At 56.2% G+C, this 15489-nt stretch overlaps 5 protein-coding genes across 5 annotated transcripts; 3 read left to right on the top strand and 2 right to left on the bottom strand.

Annotated features, from left to right (window-relative positions):
• Positions 1–1672: 1672 nt before the first annotated feature.
• BAUCODRAFT_77982 (glycoside hydrolase family 55 protein) lies at positions 1673–4090 on the top strand (the record flags this gene model as incomplete). The annotated part of the gene is made up of 1 exon (XM_007682288.1): positions 1673–4090. One exon carries the CDS (start codon positions 1673–1675, stop codon positions 4088–4090), a length of 2418 nt encoding a protein of 805 aa, XP_007680478.1.
• Positions 4091–4560: 470 nt separating this feature from the next.
• BAUCODRAFT_78565 (uncharacterized protein) lies at positions 4561–7023 on the bottom strand (the record flags this gene model as incomplete). Its single annotated transcript, XM_007682337.1, has 1 exon — positions 4561–7023. The coding sequence occupies one exon, from the start codon at positions 7021–7023 to the stop codon at positions 4561–4563; it is 2463 nt and encodes an 820-aa protein (XP_007680527.1).
• Positions 7024–7904: 881 nt separating this feature from the next.
• Positions 7905–9345, top strand: BAUCODRAFT_77716 (uncharacterized protein; the record flags this gene model as incomplete). Its single annotated transcript, XM_007682269.1, has 2 exons — positions 7905–8776; positions 8844–9345. 2 exons carry the CDS (start codon positions 7905–7907, stop codon positions 9343–9345), a joined length of 1374 nt encoding a protein of 457 aa, XP_007680459.1.
• Positions 9346–9529: 184 nt separating this feature from the next.
• On the top strand, positions 9530–11256 carry BAUCODRAFT_126384 (uncharacterized protein; the record flags this gene model as incomplete). The annotated part of the gene is made up of 2 exons (XM_007682565.1): positions 9530–9594; positions 9657–11256. The coding sequence occupies 2 exons, from the start codon at positions 9530–9532 to the stop codon at positions 11254–11256; spliced, it is 1665 nt and encodes a 554-aa protein (XP_007680755.1).
• Positions 11257–11480: 224 nt separating this feature from the next.
• BAUCODRAFT_287479 (uncharacterized protein) lies at positions 11481–13526 on the bottom strand. Its single transcript, XM_007682564.1, has 2 exons — positions 13320–13526; positions 11481–13260 (listed from the first exon to the last, which is right to left on the bottom strand). The coding sequence occupies exons 1-2, from the start codon at positions 13354–13356 to the stop codon at positions 11705–11707; spliced, it is 1593 nt and encodes a 530-aa protein (XP_007680754.1). The 5' UTR covers positions 13357–13526; the 3' UTR covers positions 11481–11704.
• Positions 13527–15489: the final 1963 nt, after the last annotated feature.

The following is a 15489-nucleotide window of genomic DNA, read 5'->3' as shown; positions in this document are numbered from 1 at the left end:
AGAAGGACTGATGCCATCCAAAGCCCATGGCATGTTAGCGTAGATCTACGGATGAGAAGTGTTAAAGGTGTCGTGGCATATGTCAACGGCGCAGCAAGGCATGCGTCGGCGGCGCTGATGAGGCTGTCGGTCTTGGTGTGTTCAGCTCTTGATTCTGGGTGGGTGGCTAAAGGTTTAGACGCGGACTGTAGAGGTAGTACGCTTTCGTCGGCAACACGTCCGATACATTACCTTACGAGATGTCGTCGACCGTCAATGGCCATATTGCGACCCTGTTGTAAGTTGTGTCTGCTTCACGTTATCGCTGCGCGTATGTTTCTGTGGTTTCGGATTGAGGTCCACATCCCTGGCTCCTCCCGCAGATCTAGAAAGCTTGTCTGCTTGCTTCGGTAAGGGCGCCGCGTGCACCTGCCCGGCTTCCATGGGTCACGCCTGCCTCGGCTGTTCCGTGAGTACAACCACAAGCCGCGTAGCCAATGTGACTGCTTAATGAAGGGTCACGTTGACCGTACCAGTGACAGCCGCCCAAGGGGATGTTCCAAGCGCACCTTTGTAGCGGGTTCGTTTCACAGACCTGCTGTGAGCCAATCAGTGGCTAGTATGTACTTCCGACGGCAGTGGCGTTGGCGCCGTTGACGAACGGGCTCCTGAGCGAACGCAGGGCTTCGAACCCTATGGCTGTAGAAGCGACGACATCTCTTGCATAGGTGTTGCATGAGAGCGCTCCTTGCCATCTGCAATGGGCCGAGAAGCAGCCTTTGATCCACAAAGTTCGTAGCGGTGCACGACTAGGCACTGATCTATCCAAGCGGCGCTTTTCCAATCGCACCTGCTGCAGCGAGTCGCTTGGTCCCACGCTTGGGTTGGGTCTCGTCGGCTGGGCGGTCCTTAAAGGCATTGCTGCGGACACTCATTTCTTCGTCTAGCGCCATGGGGCGGTTCATGCCGCCGAAAGGTCGTCTATGAGGCTCACGCTGCGGCGCCTCAACAAAGAAATGGTTATGAGCAGTAACCGGTGCAGAATATGCCGAGCATCTGGACTGAAGCGGCCAATAGAGCAGACGTAAAGTGATATAAGGAGCAAAGATGGACCCGTTGCGAACGGCGCGCGGTCTTCAAGGGTACCTGAAACGCATTTCGTTTGGACGGTCTTGCTAAGAGAACAGAAAGGGATTGGTTGGAACCCACGACGAGGTACGCAGCTAACGTTTCAGCAATGCACTTCTGCCTCTCTCAAAAGGCTTCACCACTGCCCTCGCCGCTCACCTGCGTTCCGCCTTCTACATTCACTGCTGCTGCTGCTGCTATTGTCGCGGGTGTGGAAGCTCATTGTTGTGGTGAAGTTCTCTTTCCAGCAGTGTTGCCGACAATAGCATTATCCACGTTAGCGTCATTCTTTGCTGAAGCTCACGCGTCGACCGCACAACACCCTTTGGCATCCTGCGTTCGGCACGGGCACTACGCCTCGACACACTCCTTCACTGCTGCGTTCTGCGAACCGCGCAAATACCTTTTTTTCCCCAGTGACACTTGTCTTTGACAGACAACGCTTCGACCTCCGACTTCCACATCCGCCAACAGCCAACTTGTGGTGCAGGACACTAACAACATCACTCATTCAGCAAGAACTCTTAGCACTCAACTCGTTACAGGCCCTCCGGCATCAGCCAACATGCACTCGTTCTGCAGCTCAAAGCTGCTTACAGCGGCGCTGGGCGCCATCCTTTCTTTCACCGCACCCTCGCCAGTAGCAGCAGCACCTACTCCGCAGGCCGCCAGCTCGGTATCCAGCACTTCTTCTTATTGGCTTGCCAACCCCAAATTCCACCAGAACCGGCCAGTCTTGGGCAACCCTGATGCCTCCTACCCCGTCTGGCGCAATGTCATGGACTTTGGTGCCAAGGGCGATGGTGTGACCGATGACACCAACGCTATCAACATTGCCATCAACGCTACGTACGCTTCAAGCGGCTCCCCGGGATCCCTCACCAGATGTGGCGTCGGCTGCAACTCCTCGACCACTGTGCCGGCCGGTGTTTACTTCCCCGCAGGCACGTATCTCGTCAGCACACCAATCATTATGGAATACTACACCCAAATGATTGGCGATCCGACCAACCCGCCTACTCTCCTCGCGGCGTCAAACTTTGTGGGCATGGCTGTGGTTGACTCTAACCCTTACGGCATGTATGGCGTCAATTGGTACATCAACCAGAACAACTTCTTCCGCCAGGTTCGCAACTTTGTGATTGACATCAGGCAATGGGGAGGCGGTGCGGCTGGTGCGGGCATTCACTGGCAAGTCGCACAAGCAACATCCCTGCAGAACATAGTGTTCAAGATGTCCACCAACTCTGGCACCAAGCAGCAAGGCATCTTCATGGACAATGGCAGTGGTGGTTTTATGGCCGACCTTGTCTTCGAAGGCGGCCTGTACGGCGCCTTCCTCGGCAACCAGCAGTTCACCTCGAGGAACTGGACCTTCAACAACTGCCAAACTGGCATTTTCATGAACTGGAACTGGGGCTGGACACTGTCGGACATGACGTTCAACAACTGCGGTACCGGTATTGACATGTCCAACAGCCCAACCAACCAGACCGTCGGGTCTGTAGTCGTCTCCGACAGCACCTTTAGCGGCGTTACCTACGGCATCAAGTCCGCCTTCCTGCTGAGCGGGAATGTTCCAGCAACAGGCGGGACCCTAGTTGTCGACAACTGTGACATGACTGGTGCCACGCACGCAGTCGTTGACGTGAACAGCAACCAGCTCCTGGCAGGTGGCAACACCGTGGTATCATGGGGTTCTGGCAACGTCTACGACCATAGCGGCACGCCGAAGCTTACCCAAGGCGCTCTTACGCCACCCATGAAGAACTCGCAACTCACTACGGCAGGCAACAAGATCTTCTCACGCACCAAGCCGCAGTACGAGAGGGTTGACGCTAGCCAGTTCTTATCAGCTATCACTGACGGTGGTCTGAAGGGCGATGGCACGACCGATGACACCAGCGCCATGCAGTCGTTCTTGAACAATGCCGCTAGCCAGAACAAGATCGCCTATTTCGACCATGCAACCTACCGCGTCACGCAGACCGTGGTAGTCCCCGAGAATGTGAAGATTGTCGGCGAAGTCTGGTCAACCATCTTAGCCACGGGCTTTACCGATTCGACGAAGCCAACACCAGTATGGCAAATCGGTACCCCGGGTCAGACCGGCTACGTCGAAATCAGTGACATGTTGTTCGAAATGCAAGGCTCGAACCCGGGCGCCATAATGATCGAGTGGAACCTCAACTCGGCTCAAGGCAAGTCCGGCATCTGGGATACGCATGTGCGCATGGGAGGCTCGGCCGGGTCCAATTTGCTTTATAGCAACTGCGCGGCAGTGAAGCAAAGTGCCGACGTCAACCAAGACTGCGTTGCCGGCTTTATGATGTTCCATGCAACCCCATCCTCCGGTGGCGTCTATCTAGAGAACGTCTGGCTCTGGACCGCAGACCATGACATGGAGGACCCATTGAACAGACAAATCTCGGTCTATAACGCCCGCGGCATGCTCATCCAGTCGCAAGGTCCGGTCTGGCTATGGGGTACCGCCTCTGAACACAGCGTTATGTATAACTACCAGTTCGACGGAGTGAAGGCTCTCTTCGCCGGCTTCATCCAAACGGAGACGCCATACATGCAGCCATACCCATTGGTGCCCACGCCGTTCCAGTACAACAACGCCTACGATGACCCCACCTTCACCATCTGCACCGGCTCCGACGCCACCAGCACCAACGTACCCTGCAAGGACGCCTGGGGGCTTCGCATAGTGAACAGTAACGATGTCATGATCATGTCTACTGGCATGTACAGCTTCTTCAACGGTTACACGCAGGACTGCGTGCCGGGCCAGAACTGCCAGGAGAACATGATACGCATTCAGAACAGCCATGTCAGCATGTACGCGGTCACGACCAAGGCCGCTGTCAACATGATTATCGATGACAATGGCAACACAGTCAAGGGCGCTGACAACCGTAACGTGTTCGGCGATACGGTGTGCTACTACAACACCAACGGCGGCAACTCGACCTCGTGAACGATGGCTTGACGTCATGGCTGGCGAACACGTTCGTCTTGCACGACACTCTCTCTCTTGACACTTTCTTTCGGAGTTGGTGCAAATTGTTGTCATTCGTTCATCACTCAGGGAGCGCTTCAGGTAGCACAGGGAAGGGAAGGCACGAAATAGAAACGGCAGAGGATACCCGGCATTGCATCATCAGCAGGACGCACATGCGCCTCATTAAGGCTGCCTTTACAGCGCGTGAAGCGATTTGGCATGGCGTTTGGGAGGCAACCGGGTTCACGAAACCGCTTTCGCGACGTAGGTATCTGCAATGTAGACACGGCATTAAGCATGCCAGCAAAAGTGATGTTCCACCCATTCATTTGCTCGTCTGTCCCAGATTCAGTATCGGTATGAGGACCATTTGGAAGATCGACTCTCAGAGATTGCATGTGAGGGTAGGTCGGTTTGGCTACAGCTAAGCGAGGCCGCTGACACAACTACCTCTTCTTCCCCTTCTTCTGACCCTGCACATCCGCAAGTATCGCATCAAAAGTCTTGCTAGCATCCACAGGATGCACATTCCTCGGTTTGCCATCCGGACTTGGCGTCCTCCCATCAGGCACAACACCTACAGGCATGGGCAAGGCCTCCAAGCCTATGCCGAGACTACTATGCCGCTTGGTGTTGGCCATGGGTGAGCCTCCTCTGATTGGTGAACCCCCTCTCGAGTCGGGCCTCAGCATGCCATTACCCACCATTGAAGGATCCGGTAGCGGCGACAGCGACCTCGGCGGAGGTAAGCCGTCACCCAAAGCAGCCGACTGTTCAGCATTGATAGCCTCCTGCTCATGCAGCGCCGAGTTCAGCAAAGGATTACTCGCGCTCCAACGCTCCGCCATTTGCCAACAATGACTCCGTCGGTAGATCCCCTCCACCCCATGCTCCACGACATCACTCGGTAAACTCACAACGCCACCCCCGTCACCCACACTAAACCAAGTTCTGCCCCTCTGCCCGCTCGCCCCAGCGTCAGCGCTGGACCAGGGTACACCGCCTTTTGGCGGTTCGCAGAGGAAGTATTCCACTCCCTGTCCCCACTTTACTCCCGGCGCATCACAGGCTAGCATTGGCAGCGCCTGCAGGACGACGTAGACGAAGATCCACTGGCCCAGTCGCAAATCCACGAGTTCGGCGATGGTGCAGTGATGCGCGGCGCGGTGCTCCATATCCCTGAATGCGTCGATGAACGGGTTGGGTCTGACGTCGGGGTTGTAGGTCTGTCGTAAGAGCCTTGCGATCTCGTCGTCTTTGAGCCGCTTCTGGATGGCTTTCAGATCGGCCTTTTTGTCGCCTGTACCGTACTCGGGTCGTGTAGTGCGTAAGTCCGGGAGCAATGGCAGGTCGAATGGTACAGGTGGCTTTACCGGAGGGCTAGAGCGGTCATACTCGCTAAGTACTGCTCTCAGCGCTCTCGGTGTCGCCTCTTCTCGATCGGCCTTGTTGCTGTCTATACCGTCCACGGTCCGAGTCGTGAGGTTCGTTCGATCGACTAGCAGGTCGTACAAGCTGCTCATGTCATTGTACACATCTCTCAACACGAGCCGGTTGAGTCCACTCGTTTCCAAGTCATTCTTCTTAGACTTTGCCTTGGGCGGCCAATGTCCATAACGCTGTTGATACGTGCTCATGACCCACTTGCGCATACCGAACCATGCGTCCTTCCACTCGTCGAAGCGAACGCCTTCCTTGCGTTCTGCGGAGACTTTGCTGTTCATGATACCAGTGAACAGGGAAGGAAACTCGAATGAGTCGAGGATGAGGTATATCGAAGCAACGCGCTTTTCCAAATCCATCGCAGCCCGTATCAGTCTGTTCTGCGTGATCGGACTGATCAGTCGGAAGGTAGGACTGCGCATCGCCACGAGCTCGGCATGCTTGCCGACCGCATGCGTGAAAGCTTCATTGTACAGGAGTACACTCTTCATGCGCTCACCCAGAACGATGGCCTCAAGGGTCTTCTCGCGGCTCTTTCGTACATCGCCAAGATTAAGCTCCTCAACGTAACTGTCGAAGCTCGAACTCGCTACGTCGCCGAACGTGCTTCCATCAACGTTGCTGAATTCGTACGTCTTCAATATGCTGGCTATAGACATGAAGATCTGGAAAATGCCGCTCTTGCGCTCGGTAGCAATGAGCGCCTGGCCGCAAAGGAAGGCGAAGAAGTTGCGGATGTCGACTAGCGTTTGCATATCGTCCACGGCTGGATCGTGGTGGTCCGAGTCTCTTGAGTCTTTCTTACTGTGTTTGCTGGGTGGAGTGACGGTAGGTGCCGGGGCATTGTATGCATTCAGCCGAATGGGCAAGAAGAGATGTGTTTCGGGCAGAGCTCGTCCGTTGTGCAGCTGCAATCTCTGCATGCGCATATCCACATCACCGTACGCCAGCCTCGTTAATACCGGGCTCGCAGCGAAGGTTGCCGGATCGAGCTTGAAGTTTGCGCTCTTCCCACTGTTCCTTTGGTATAGGTAGATGAAGCAGGTGGCCGTTTCTGATTCATCCCACAGTTCTTGCAAAGGCCTGCCAGCCAGCAGAGCGTCGGTGTCATATGGTGTTGTTTGCGAGTGGCCCGCGATCCAGGCGGTAGGCCCGTGTTCTCCGTCACTGTCTTTCTTGCTCTTGCCAAACCAGCCATGCTTCTTCTTGCGCTCGGCGCTGCCCATCTCCCCTGAAGATCGTGGTGTCGCGGGTAGCTGGTCTGGTACTTGCAGATTTGGTGTCACGGGTCGGCTGTTGTTCTGTGGTGTTATGGGTCGCGAACGGTCTACCGAAGAACTCCGTCCATACGCTCCGTCTGCTGCGATTGGTGGCGGCGGCGGTAGCCAACCACCTCGTTGTTCGTTTGACAAGTCGGGAAGTGTTGGCTCAAGATATGCCAAATGCTGGCCCGAGGGCGCACGCATGTGACTGGCTGCCATCGGTTTATGTAGTCGAGCTGGTGATCGCGAGTTTGAGCCCGGCGGGGAGAGTCGCCGTGGGGAAGCAGGGCTTGCGGAGCCCGAGGATGGCATATGTGGTGGAGGCCTGCTCGTGCTGGCGGTATCGAGTGCTGAGACGCGGTTGGCCATGTTGGGTTATTGCTCGACCGTCACTCGTGCAAGGCAACAGATGAGACAAAGGAAAGGATCGAGGCAGGAGACAATGAATATTGGAAGAGCGCCTATACTTGTAGCAACAGCGCCAACGCCGGGTACATGAGGCAGGGTATACGTCTGTTCGTTTCAAAAGGCTGGTCTGGTACCCGTCAGTCCGTCTTGCAGGGCTCCTACGTAATGCATGAGGTGGAGCGGCCGCGGTTTCGTATTCGGCTTCTCGGCGCCAATCGTTACTCTTACTGTTTCATACTATACCAAACATCAGGCTAGCGAGGGTACGGGATAGTACGTGGCCTCCCTCGCACGCGCTCGCACAACATGCTCGAGCAGGAGATGGGAGCTTAGAGTGCGGATGATGGCGAGAGTGGCGTACGCTCTGTGCACGGTCCATATAACGTAGCGTACGTTCATTCTCAGCCTTGCGAACTGTTGCTGGGCCACTATAACCAGCAGTACTCACTCGTCCCCTGCATCCCATTCTCATGCGCAGGCTGGTAAGTTCCATCGCTTGGTGTAGAAGTCCCCAAGTAGCGTTGTTACGGGAGAGAACTGTAGGCTTTCCATTGATCCTGCAAGTACCATCCTTCGGTTTTCTTCCTTTCCATCGTCACTCCACCACCACGGCCATCATGGGCAACGCTCCACCGGAAGGAGAATCTCTCCTTACTAAACCGTCTCCTATCAACTTAATGCGTGGATGGCCAAATCCTGCTCTATTCCCCAAGCAAGCCCTCCAAGACGCCGCCAACGCCGCGCTCTCGGACCCTACAACCTCAAGCGAAGCTCTCGAGTACGGTCCCGACCCAGGCTGGGAACCATGCCGAAAAGCAGTAGCAAACTGGCTTACGGAATTCTACCGACCCGCCGACCATGAAGGTGAGTCCTACTCTTCGGATGTAGCAAGACTGTGTATCACAGGCGGCGCCAGCCAGAACTTGGGCTGCATGCTCAGCGTCTACACGGACCCAGAGTACACGCGCAATATCTGGATCGTAGCACCAGCGTACTTTCTAGCCTTTCGAATATTTGAAGATGCAGGGTTTGCGGGCAAGATGCGAGCGGTGCCGGAAGATGAGGATGGGGTTGACTTGACGTACCTGCGGCGGGAGCTTGAGGAGAGCGAACAGAAAGCCAAAGCGGAGGGCAAGGATAGGCCACGGTACAAACTGGCCAGAAGGCGAGCGAAGGTGTACAAGCACATCATTTACTGCGTGCCCACGTTTGCGAACCCGAGTTCGAGAACAATGAGTTTGCAGCATCGTACGGAGATGGTGCGGATAGCAAGGGATTATGATGCTTTGCTAGTTGCAGATGATGTATACGACTTCCTTCAATGGCCGGCTGCTGAGCGAAGTGGGCGGTCACTTGACGATATGGAGCGAGCGCATTTGCCACGGCTGACAGACATTGACCGGGTCATTGACGGAGGAAGTGATCGGAATGGAGCCGATGGTTTCGGCAACGCTTGTTCGAACGGCAGCTTCAGCAAGATTGTTGCACCTGGGGTGAGAGTGGGCTGGGTTGAAGGGACGCCCAAGTTCGCTTATGGGGTCAGTCAGTGGTAAGTGCTTCCTATATCTTCACAATGTTTATTGTATAGGCAGACAAGATGCTCACCATACCCACAGCGGCACGACAAGGTCCGGTGGCGCACCAAGCCAACTAACCTCGACCTACATGACGCACTTACTCACTTCCGGCGCCCTGCCGAAACACATCCGCCACACGCTCCAACCGGCCTACGCACGCCGCTACGCAAGTCTCATGAGAGCAATCGAAACGCATCTCGTCCCGTTAGGCTTTACTCTCCCGCAGCCCAATCGCGAAGTAGTGGGAGGTTACTTCGTTTGGCTGGCGTTACCTGAAGGGTCCAAATGGAATGCAGACAAGCTAGCGGCGAGATGCAGGACCGAGGAGAATGTCATTGTAGCACCTGGTGGTCTCTTCGAGGTACCCGGTGATGGTGAAAGGGTGAGCTTTGAAGGCCATATCCGGCTATGCTTTGCGTGGGAGGACGAGCGGTCCCTGGTGGATGGGGTGAAGAGGGTGGGCAGAGTGGCTGCGAGGATTAGAGATGAAGACGCTGGGGATCAAGGTAGTCAGGGCTTTGATGCAGACAGCTTCAAGTGACTTCACGGGTTTCACTGCGCCCTCTGAGTGTTTGATTGCTGGTCGATTTGTCGTCGCCTGCAGTTCCAATGAGCCTAAGGCAGCAACCTCACTTCAGCTGGGCTCGCGACCCTCGCTTCCTTTCTGTAGGTCTAGGATATGCTTCAACTCTCCGTTACCTTCGCCATTACCTGAGTGTACAGGTATGACCAACGTCCAGGCGCCACCAGTGGCCGCCCTCTTCCTTGCCGTCTTCGACCAAAGGGTAGGGTTCGTGAGTGCTTCAGATTCACACCTCATTCGACTTGCCACCTAACGGACGTTCCACACAGATACACCCTCGCTTGGAAAAGGACTGTACCATCTGATCTGGATCTCTCTGGCGTCGAGTATCACTCCTTACCTTCTGGTCTCCATGGCGTGCAAAGTGATGTAGTCTATTTTATCCACGACGGCCAGTATGCCGCGGTCAGCGCCTTTGCGCAGGAGAAAGCAGATGAAACACACCGCAATGCCCGGTTTTGTGCGGTCGGAGCGCTCGTACCGCTTAGCTATGGTAAACTCGGGAGAAGCTGGCTCTATGCGCCCGAGTTGAGAAGACTTGCGCGCGAGTATCTCAGCAACCCCAACGACATGCGATCACTGGAGCTATTCTGGACGAAACACAAGCAAGGATCTAAGAGCGACGCTCGATCATCGTCTCCTACCGAGCATCGCGGGTCAGTCAATGCCAACCTGAAGCGGAAACGTGGACTCTCCGATGCCACGCCAGTTCTAGGATTGGACGCTACTACCGCTGCTGACCATCCAAGCCTCTACATGTCGTCACTTCTCGACTCGTTCGGGCCCTTAATCTTCCCTCTACACCGAGCGGCGCTTCTCCGGAAGCGCATACTCCTCCTCGGCGCGCCTCCATTGCAACGGAATTGCAGTGCAGTCTACATCCTGTCCATTTTGTCAAACTTGCCGGCGGCCTCCACGGAGCTACTGCAGCCTAACACAGAGGCGATACATCGTTCGCACCCGCTGTTCAGCATTGGCATTAACGACATACCCGCTCTCACCAGTAACGTGGACAAGGCAGGTTACATTGCAACATCCACCGACGACATTCTCGGCGAGAAGCATCAACTCTATGATATTCTGGTCGAGCTTACACCGGGCGAATCCGGCTCCAAGCGTAGATGGCCCCGGTTACGGACATCAGACGGCAAGATAATAAAAGCCACCCAGCGCGACTTGCGTAGGTATCGCCGGCTGCGCAGCGAGCTAAGACAACTCCGCCTCGCTCGAAACCGTTATCGAGACGAAGCCAGCGACAATGACAACGACAACGCTACCGACGTTAACGAACAAGCACCACTTATCCGAACAGACAGCCTACTCAACCACAGCCCCACCACCGAACCCCTCACTAACGGCGAACACGAAGTCGTCGAACCCCCAACCTGGACCGCCATAGCCTACACATCGCTAATGTTCTGGGCTACCTACGGTTCAGCCGAAGCGACCGCAGCCGCGGACGGGGAGACAAACTTCGACGCGTCACTGCTAGAAGATCTTCCCGACCTACACGACGCCCTGTCGAACTCTACGACGCTTCCTCCTTCCTCCGCCAAGAACGATGATGCTGCGCAGATGGAGGAAGCGCAAGAAACCGCTACGGTGCTGACAGCGTACTTCCACCGCCTTACCGACCGCATCGTGCAAGCGCTCGCCGAGATAGTGGCGGAAGCGGATGATGAGACCGAAACCGGGGTGGAGGAGGACGCGATTGTTATTAGTGGGGAGGAGGTTCGGGGGATGGGACTTGATGGCTCGAGTGAGGGTGATAGGGAGTTTGTTCGGGGGATGATGGAGTTGTATTTCGGAAGGGAAGCGAAAGTTGCAGAGGGAGAAGGGGTGTGGGTTTGTGGTGTGAGAGTGTGCTGAGATGGATGTAGAATATGTTCTGTAAAGTTCGATTTGTTGGGTAAAGTGGCCTGTTCACGCAAAGGCGAGCCACAGAGGGGAGCAAGTGTGAGAATTGAATGTAAGATCTTTCCAACCATATCCCAACCTTATCCACCTTGCAGAGCGAGAACCTGGGATATGCTCCGAGGCGCTGGGTTTCCCAGCCCGGTCCTGGCTGTCGCCTAGCACTCCAAATACGCCCGCCAGCCAACCAGTCAGATGAAGTCGTGATCCTCCGCATAAAACTCTCAACGCCACCCGCTGCTCGCTTCATCCTCGCCAGTTTTCGTAAGAAGAAGAAGGTCGTTACCAATGTGATGAAGAAAATCCAAAGAAGATCCAGAGACACTCCAGTTCCAGTCCGAAAGAAAGGGTCACGTCCAACCCCTTGCCGCCACTCATCCGCACCTGCACCCGCACCCGCAGCCTACCGCGGATCCGCAAACGGACTCCCCTCCCTCTGGCCCACACCCCCACCACTCCCATCAATCCTACTAGCCCGGCGAGTAGCCTCCTCAATAATATCGCTCAACCCGCCCAACCCCCTCCCCACACCCGCCCCGCCACAGCGTCGGGGAGGAGAGCGACTTCGCTCGTCGACACCCGATATCGAGCTAGCCATGGACGCGTATGGGTTCGGGCGCGGAGGCGAAGAGGAAGAAGAAGATGTGGGAGGAGGAGGAGGAGGAGGAGGAGGAGGAGGAGGAGGGGATATATGTGAACGTTCCGACGCATCAAAGAAGGGACTCTCCGCCGGCTGGACCGTGGGCGTAGTCGTGCTCGAGGCGGGGTGGGTGGGTTTCAGCAGGGATTGGCGCGCTCGGGCGTGCTCTTCTTCCTCGTCCTCGTCCGTTTCCGTCTCCGCCGTGGCTAACGGCGAGGAGATGGCGGGCATGTGCTGGCCGCGACTCAGAGTGGAGGTGGCGGTAAGGGTTGACGCGTCACTGGGTTGGCGGATGGGGAAGCGACCTTTGCCTGCGTTTGTCGAGGCGGGGCCGAGGGTAACTTGCTTCGCTTTCCCTCTCACTGAGCTCGCTGGGGAGGTAGAAGGAGAGGCGGAGGCGGTCGAGGGTCTTTCGCCGGGGATCAGGATGCGCGGACCCGCCGTGCTCGGGGGCGAGGTAGTTGGTCGCTCGTTCTCTGTAGGGGTGGTTGATCGCGTGGACTCAGCTCCCTTGATCGACACCACTTTCGGTGCTGCCCTCGCTATTGTAGTCGCGGGTACAGCTGTGGGCTCGTCGTGGTACATCTCGCTTGCTAATGACGACCGCGCTAAGGACGGGGTAATGGAGTGACGGAGGGTGTACTGCGTGTCCCTGTTGCCTCCTCGTTCGGTGGCGGAGCGGAAGGAGGAGGATGCGGCGGAGTATGAGCTATCCCTCAGATCTCCTGGCCGGAAGAAGAGCGCGTCGCCCTCATTGCTGAGCGGACTCTTCGGCGAGGCGGGTCGGTCTCCAGACTGTGCTGCTGGGATGGGTGGCACAGGCACCGTCCCTAACAAACTATTCCTTCCTGTGCCGGCATTTCGGTTGGTCACGCCGGGTATATACGCGATCTGGATGATATTGCTCGCGCGGCTGAGGATGCTATTCGCCAGACTGCCTCTCGTGCGCGTACTGACAGCGTCTGCGGCGTGCATGCTGTTCAACCTCGTCGCACTCGTCCGGCCGGCCTTCTGCTGCGCAATGTCGTCTTCTTCCCACTCTTCTGCCTCCATCTCTTGCTGTTGCCGCTTCTTCTTGATCCAGAAGCGCCACACGAAGAAGACGACGATAGCCACGAACACGATCCCGCCGACCACGCCGCCCGCGATCGCGCCGACGTTGGGCCCGGAGCGGGGAGGGGAGGGCGACGGGTTGGGGATGCATGTGGCGTGGGCGCAGGCGTCGCAGGTGGTGGGGACGAGGGAGCAGATCTCGGTGGACTTGCATGTGGGACATGACGGGGTGGTGGTGGGGCATTGGAGGCAGCGGCGCAGTAGGTCTGGCGAAGTGTTGTCAGTGAGGGGCTGTATGGAGGGAATCGGTGAGATTTGTACGTACCACCGGCCACCATTGCGCTGCGCTGGGAGAGAGACATTATTGCGCTTCACGCCGGATCGGTCACGATGTGCTCTCTTCCACGCGTTGTTCTTCGTTGGTGAGCAACGTCGCTGCCGCTGCTGCTAACCCCCCCGTACCCCGTAATCTCTTTCCCCTCCGCCCTTGTCTGGCCGACTTTTAATCTCCACCACCCAATCCTTCCCTTCTCACTAATCCGAGAGCCTTCACTCGCCGTGATGAATTGAATTGAATGAACTGAATCCGAATCGAATGGGACGGATGAAAGCGAGTGACTGAGTGAAAGAGAGTCTCAATCAATACCAACGAATCCTCACCCGCCCAACCAGTGCCTCGCTGTCTCTCCGAGCCCCGGCTCGATGCGAACTCGACGATCCGCGCTTCCACCCCGCCGCTCTCCCGTCCACCCGTCCCTTCCCGCCAATAGCGCGTGGGGGCGAACCCGCTTTCTTCGTCGCCCCGTGCAGAAGTGCGCACGTGAGTGGCTTTGTCCAACTTTCCAACAAACAATTCACTCGACATCACCATCCCATCTCTGCTCCATCAACTACTTTCCTCATCAGCATTGATTGTCGTTGTCATTGGCATTGTCAAACACACAAACCAAAACAAAGACTGCCGGCCAGTCAATCTCCCACCGTTTCGGGCAATCACGGTATAGCGAGTAGCGGGACGTGTCACGAGACCACATCATTTCGACGCGTACGGCCAACGACGATGCTACGACGGGTGCGGTTACTGCTCTCCATCCTCGTCTTCGTGCTCATCTGCGAAATCTCGCAGCGGACGAGTGAGAAGGGGACCTTCAGCGTTTAGTGCCTCGCATAGGCATGACGACTCGGAGAGCGGCGTGACGGCCAGCAGGACTGGCTATGGGCGCCTAATGACGCATGGGATATATATGTCGACACGAACTTGCACACACAAGATGACTACATCACACACACGGGTTTATTCAACCAGTGTGAAGACTATCACGCTTCACTTTGCTTCCACCAACCGGCTCTCGTCGCCTCCACCTAACTCCGCCCAACCGGAATGCAGCTACACAGAGTGACGGCCCTGAACATGCAGGCTGCTCACTTCGATTTTGCTTGACGGAACTCGACAAAGGTATACGTCGACAGTCTCAACCAAACACCGGCTGTCGCCCACTTTCGCAGTCAAATGCAAGCTTAACCGGCCCGTCACCAAAGACGACTCGGAAGGACAAATCATAGTACCACCCATCGAGCATTCCGGATCGAGACCGAGATCTGGGGAATTAAGATGGATCCGTGGGCCATGGTCAATAAAGGGGTCATGGGATGGAGTGCCATGCCGTCCTGATCTGGAGGAAGGCGTGTGGACAAGGGTGGTGGGATGCTCTTGCTTGCGCGTTGTTAAGTCTTCCCTTCACCATGTCAATGACATGATATGTACAGTCAATCCGTGAAGCGTAGCCCATGAATTATAAATGTATACATGTATATCGAGACCTCGTCAAGTGTTCAATTGAGCACCGACACAACTCACTCACTCACAGACCATGGATTCCACAGACCCACACGACCACAAAGATCGAAGATTCACATCGTGACGTACCCGTGTGGACGGCAAGAACGCTGGAAGGTACGGACTGCGTTTTCATCAAGCTCATCATTGAAAGACTTTCTCATTCCATATCGCCCTTCTCCTCGTCCGCCGCCATGTCGCAGAAGAAAGTCGAAGTGCTCTCTCCGCGAAGGAGCGTACGCAGGCACCTACATAGTCCACAAAGACACTCCGGCACGGTCCACACAATTTGGTCCCACCGTTGACGAACGCTCATCCACAATCCGCTGACGTTCCCTCTTGCTATTCACAGCTTATCCTGCAGAGCCCCAAAGCCGATCTGCCACAGTCCACCAGCATGCACCCGCAGCCCACGTGCGCTCTTTGCGCAGCCTCTAGGCATTGCTCTTCCACAGCCTACGCTTTTTCATCCATACTCCAGAGAACTTCTTTCATGTTCTCTAGCAAGCCACCCATACGCCACCGGTGGTTCTTCCAGGATTGTTCCGCGAGGATGAAGCCTTCGTGACTGCCTTTATAGACGTCCCTGGATCGCTCTGCAACCATTCACAATGCTTCCACGTTGCCGCGAACCGTGGACTATGGACCGCGGGCCGTG

The sequence above is a fragment of the Baudoinia panamericana genome (assembly GCF_000338955.1).
Source record: "Baudoinia panamericana UAMH 10762 unplaced genomic scaffold BAUCOscaffold_13, whole genome shotgun sequence".
Taxonomy (NCBI): domain Eukaryota; kingdom Fungi; phylum Ascomycota; class Dothideomycetes; order Mycosphaerellales; family Teratosphaeriaceae; genus Baudoinia; species Baudoinia panamericana.
This window is presented reverse-complemented; position numbering and strand designations above follow the sequence as displayed.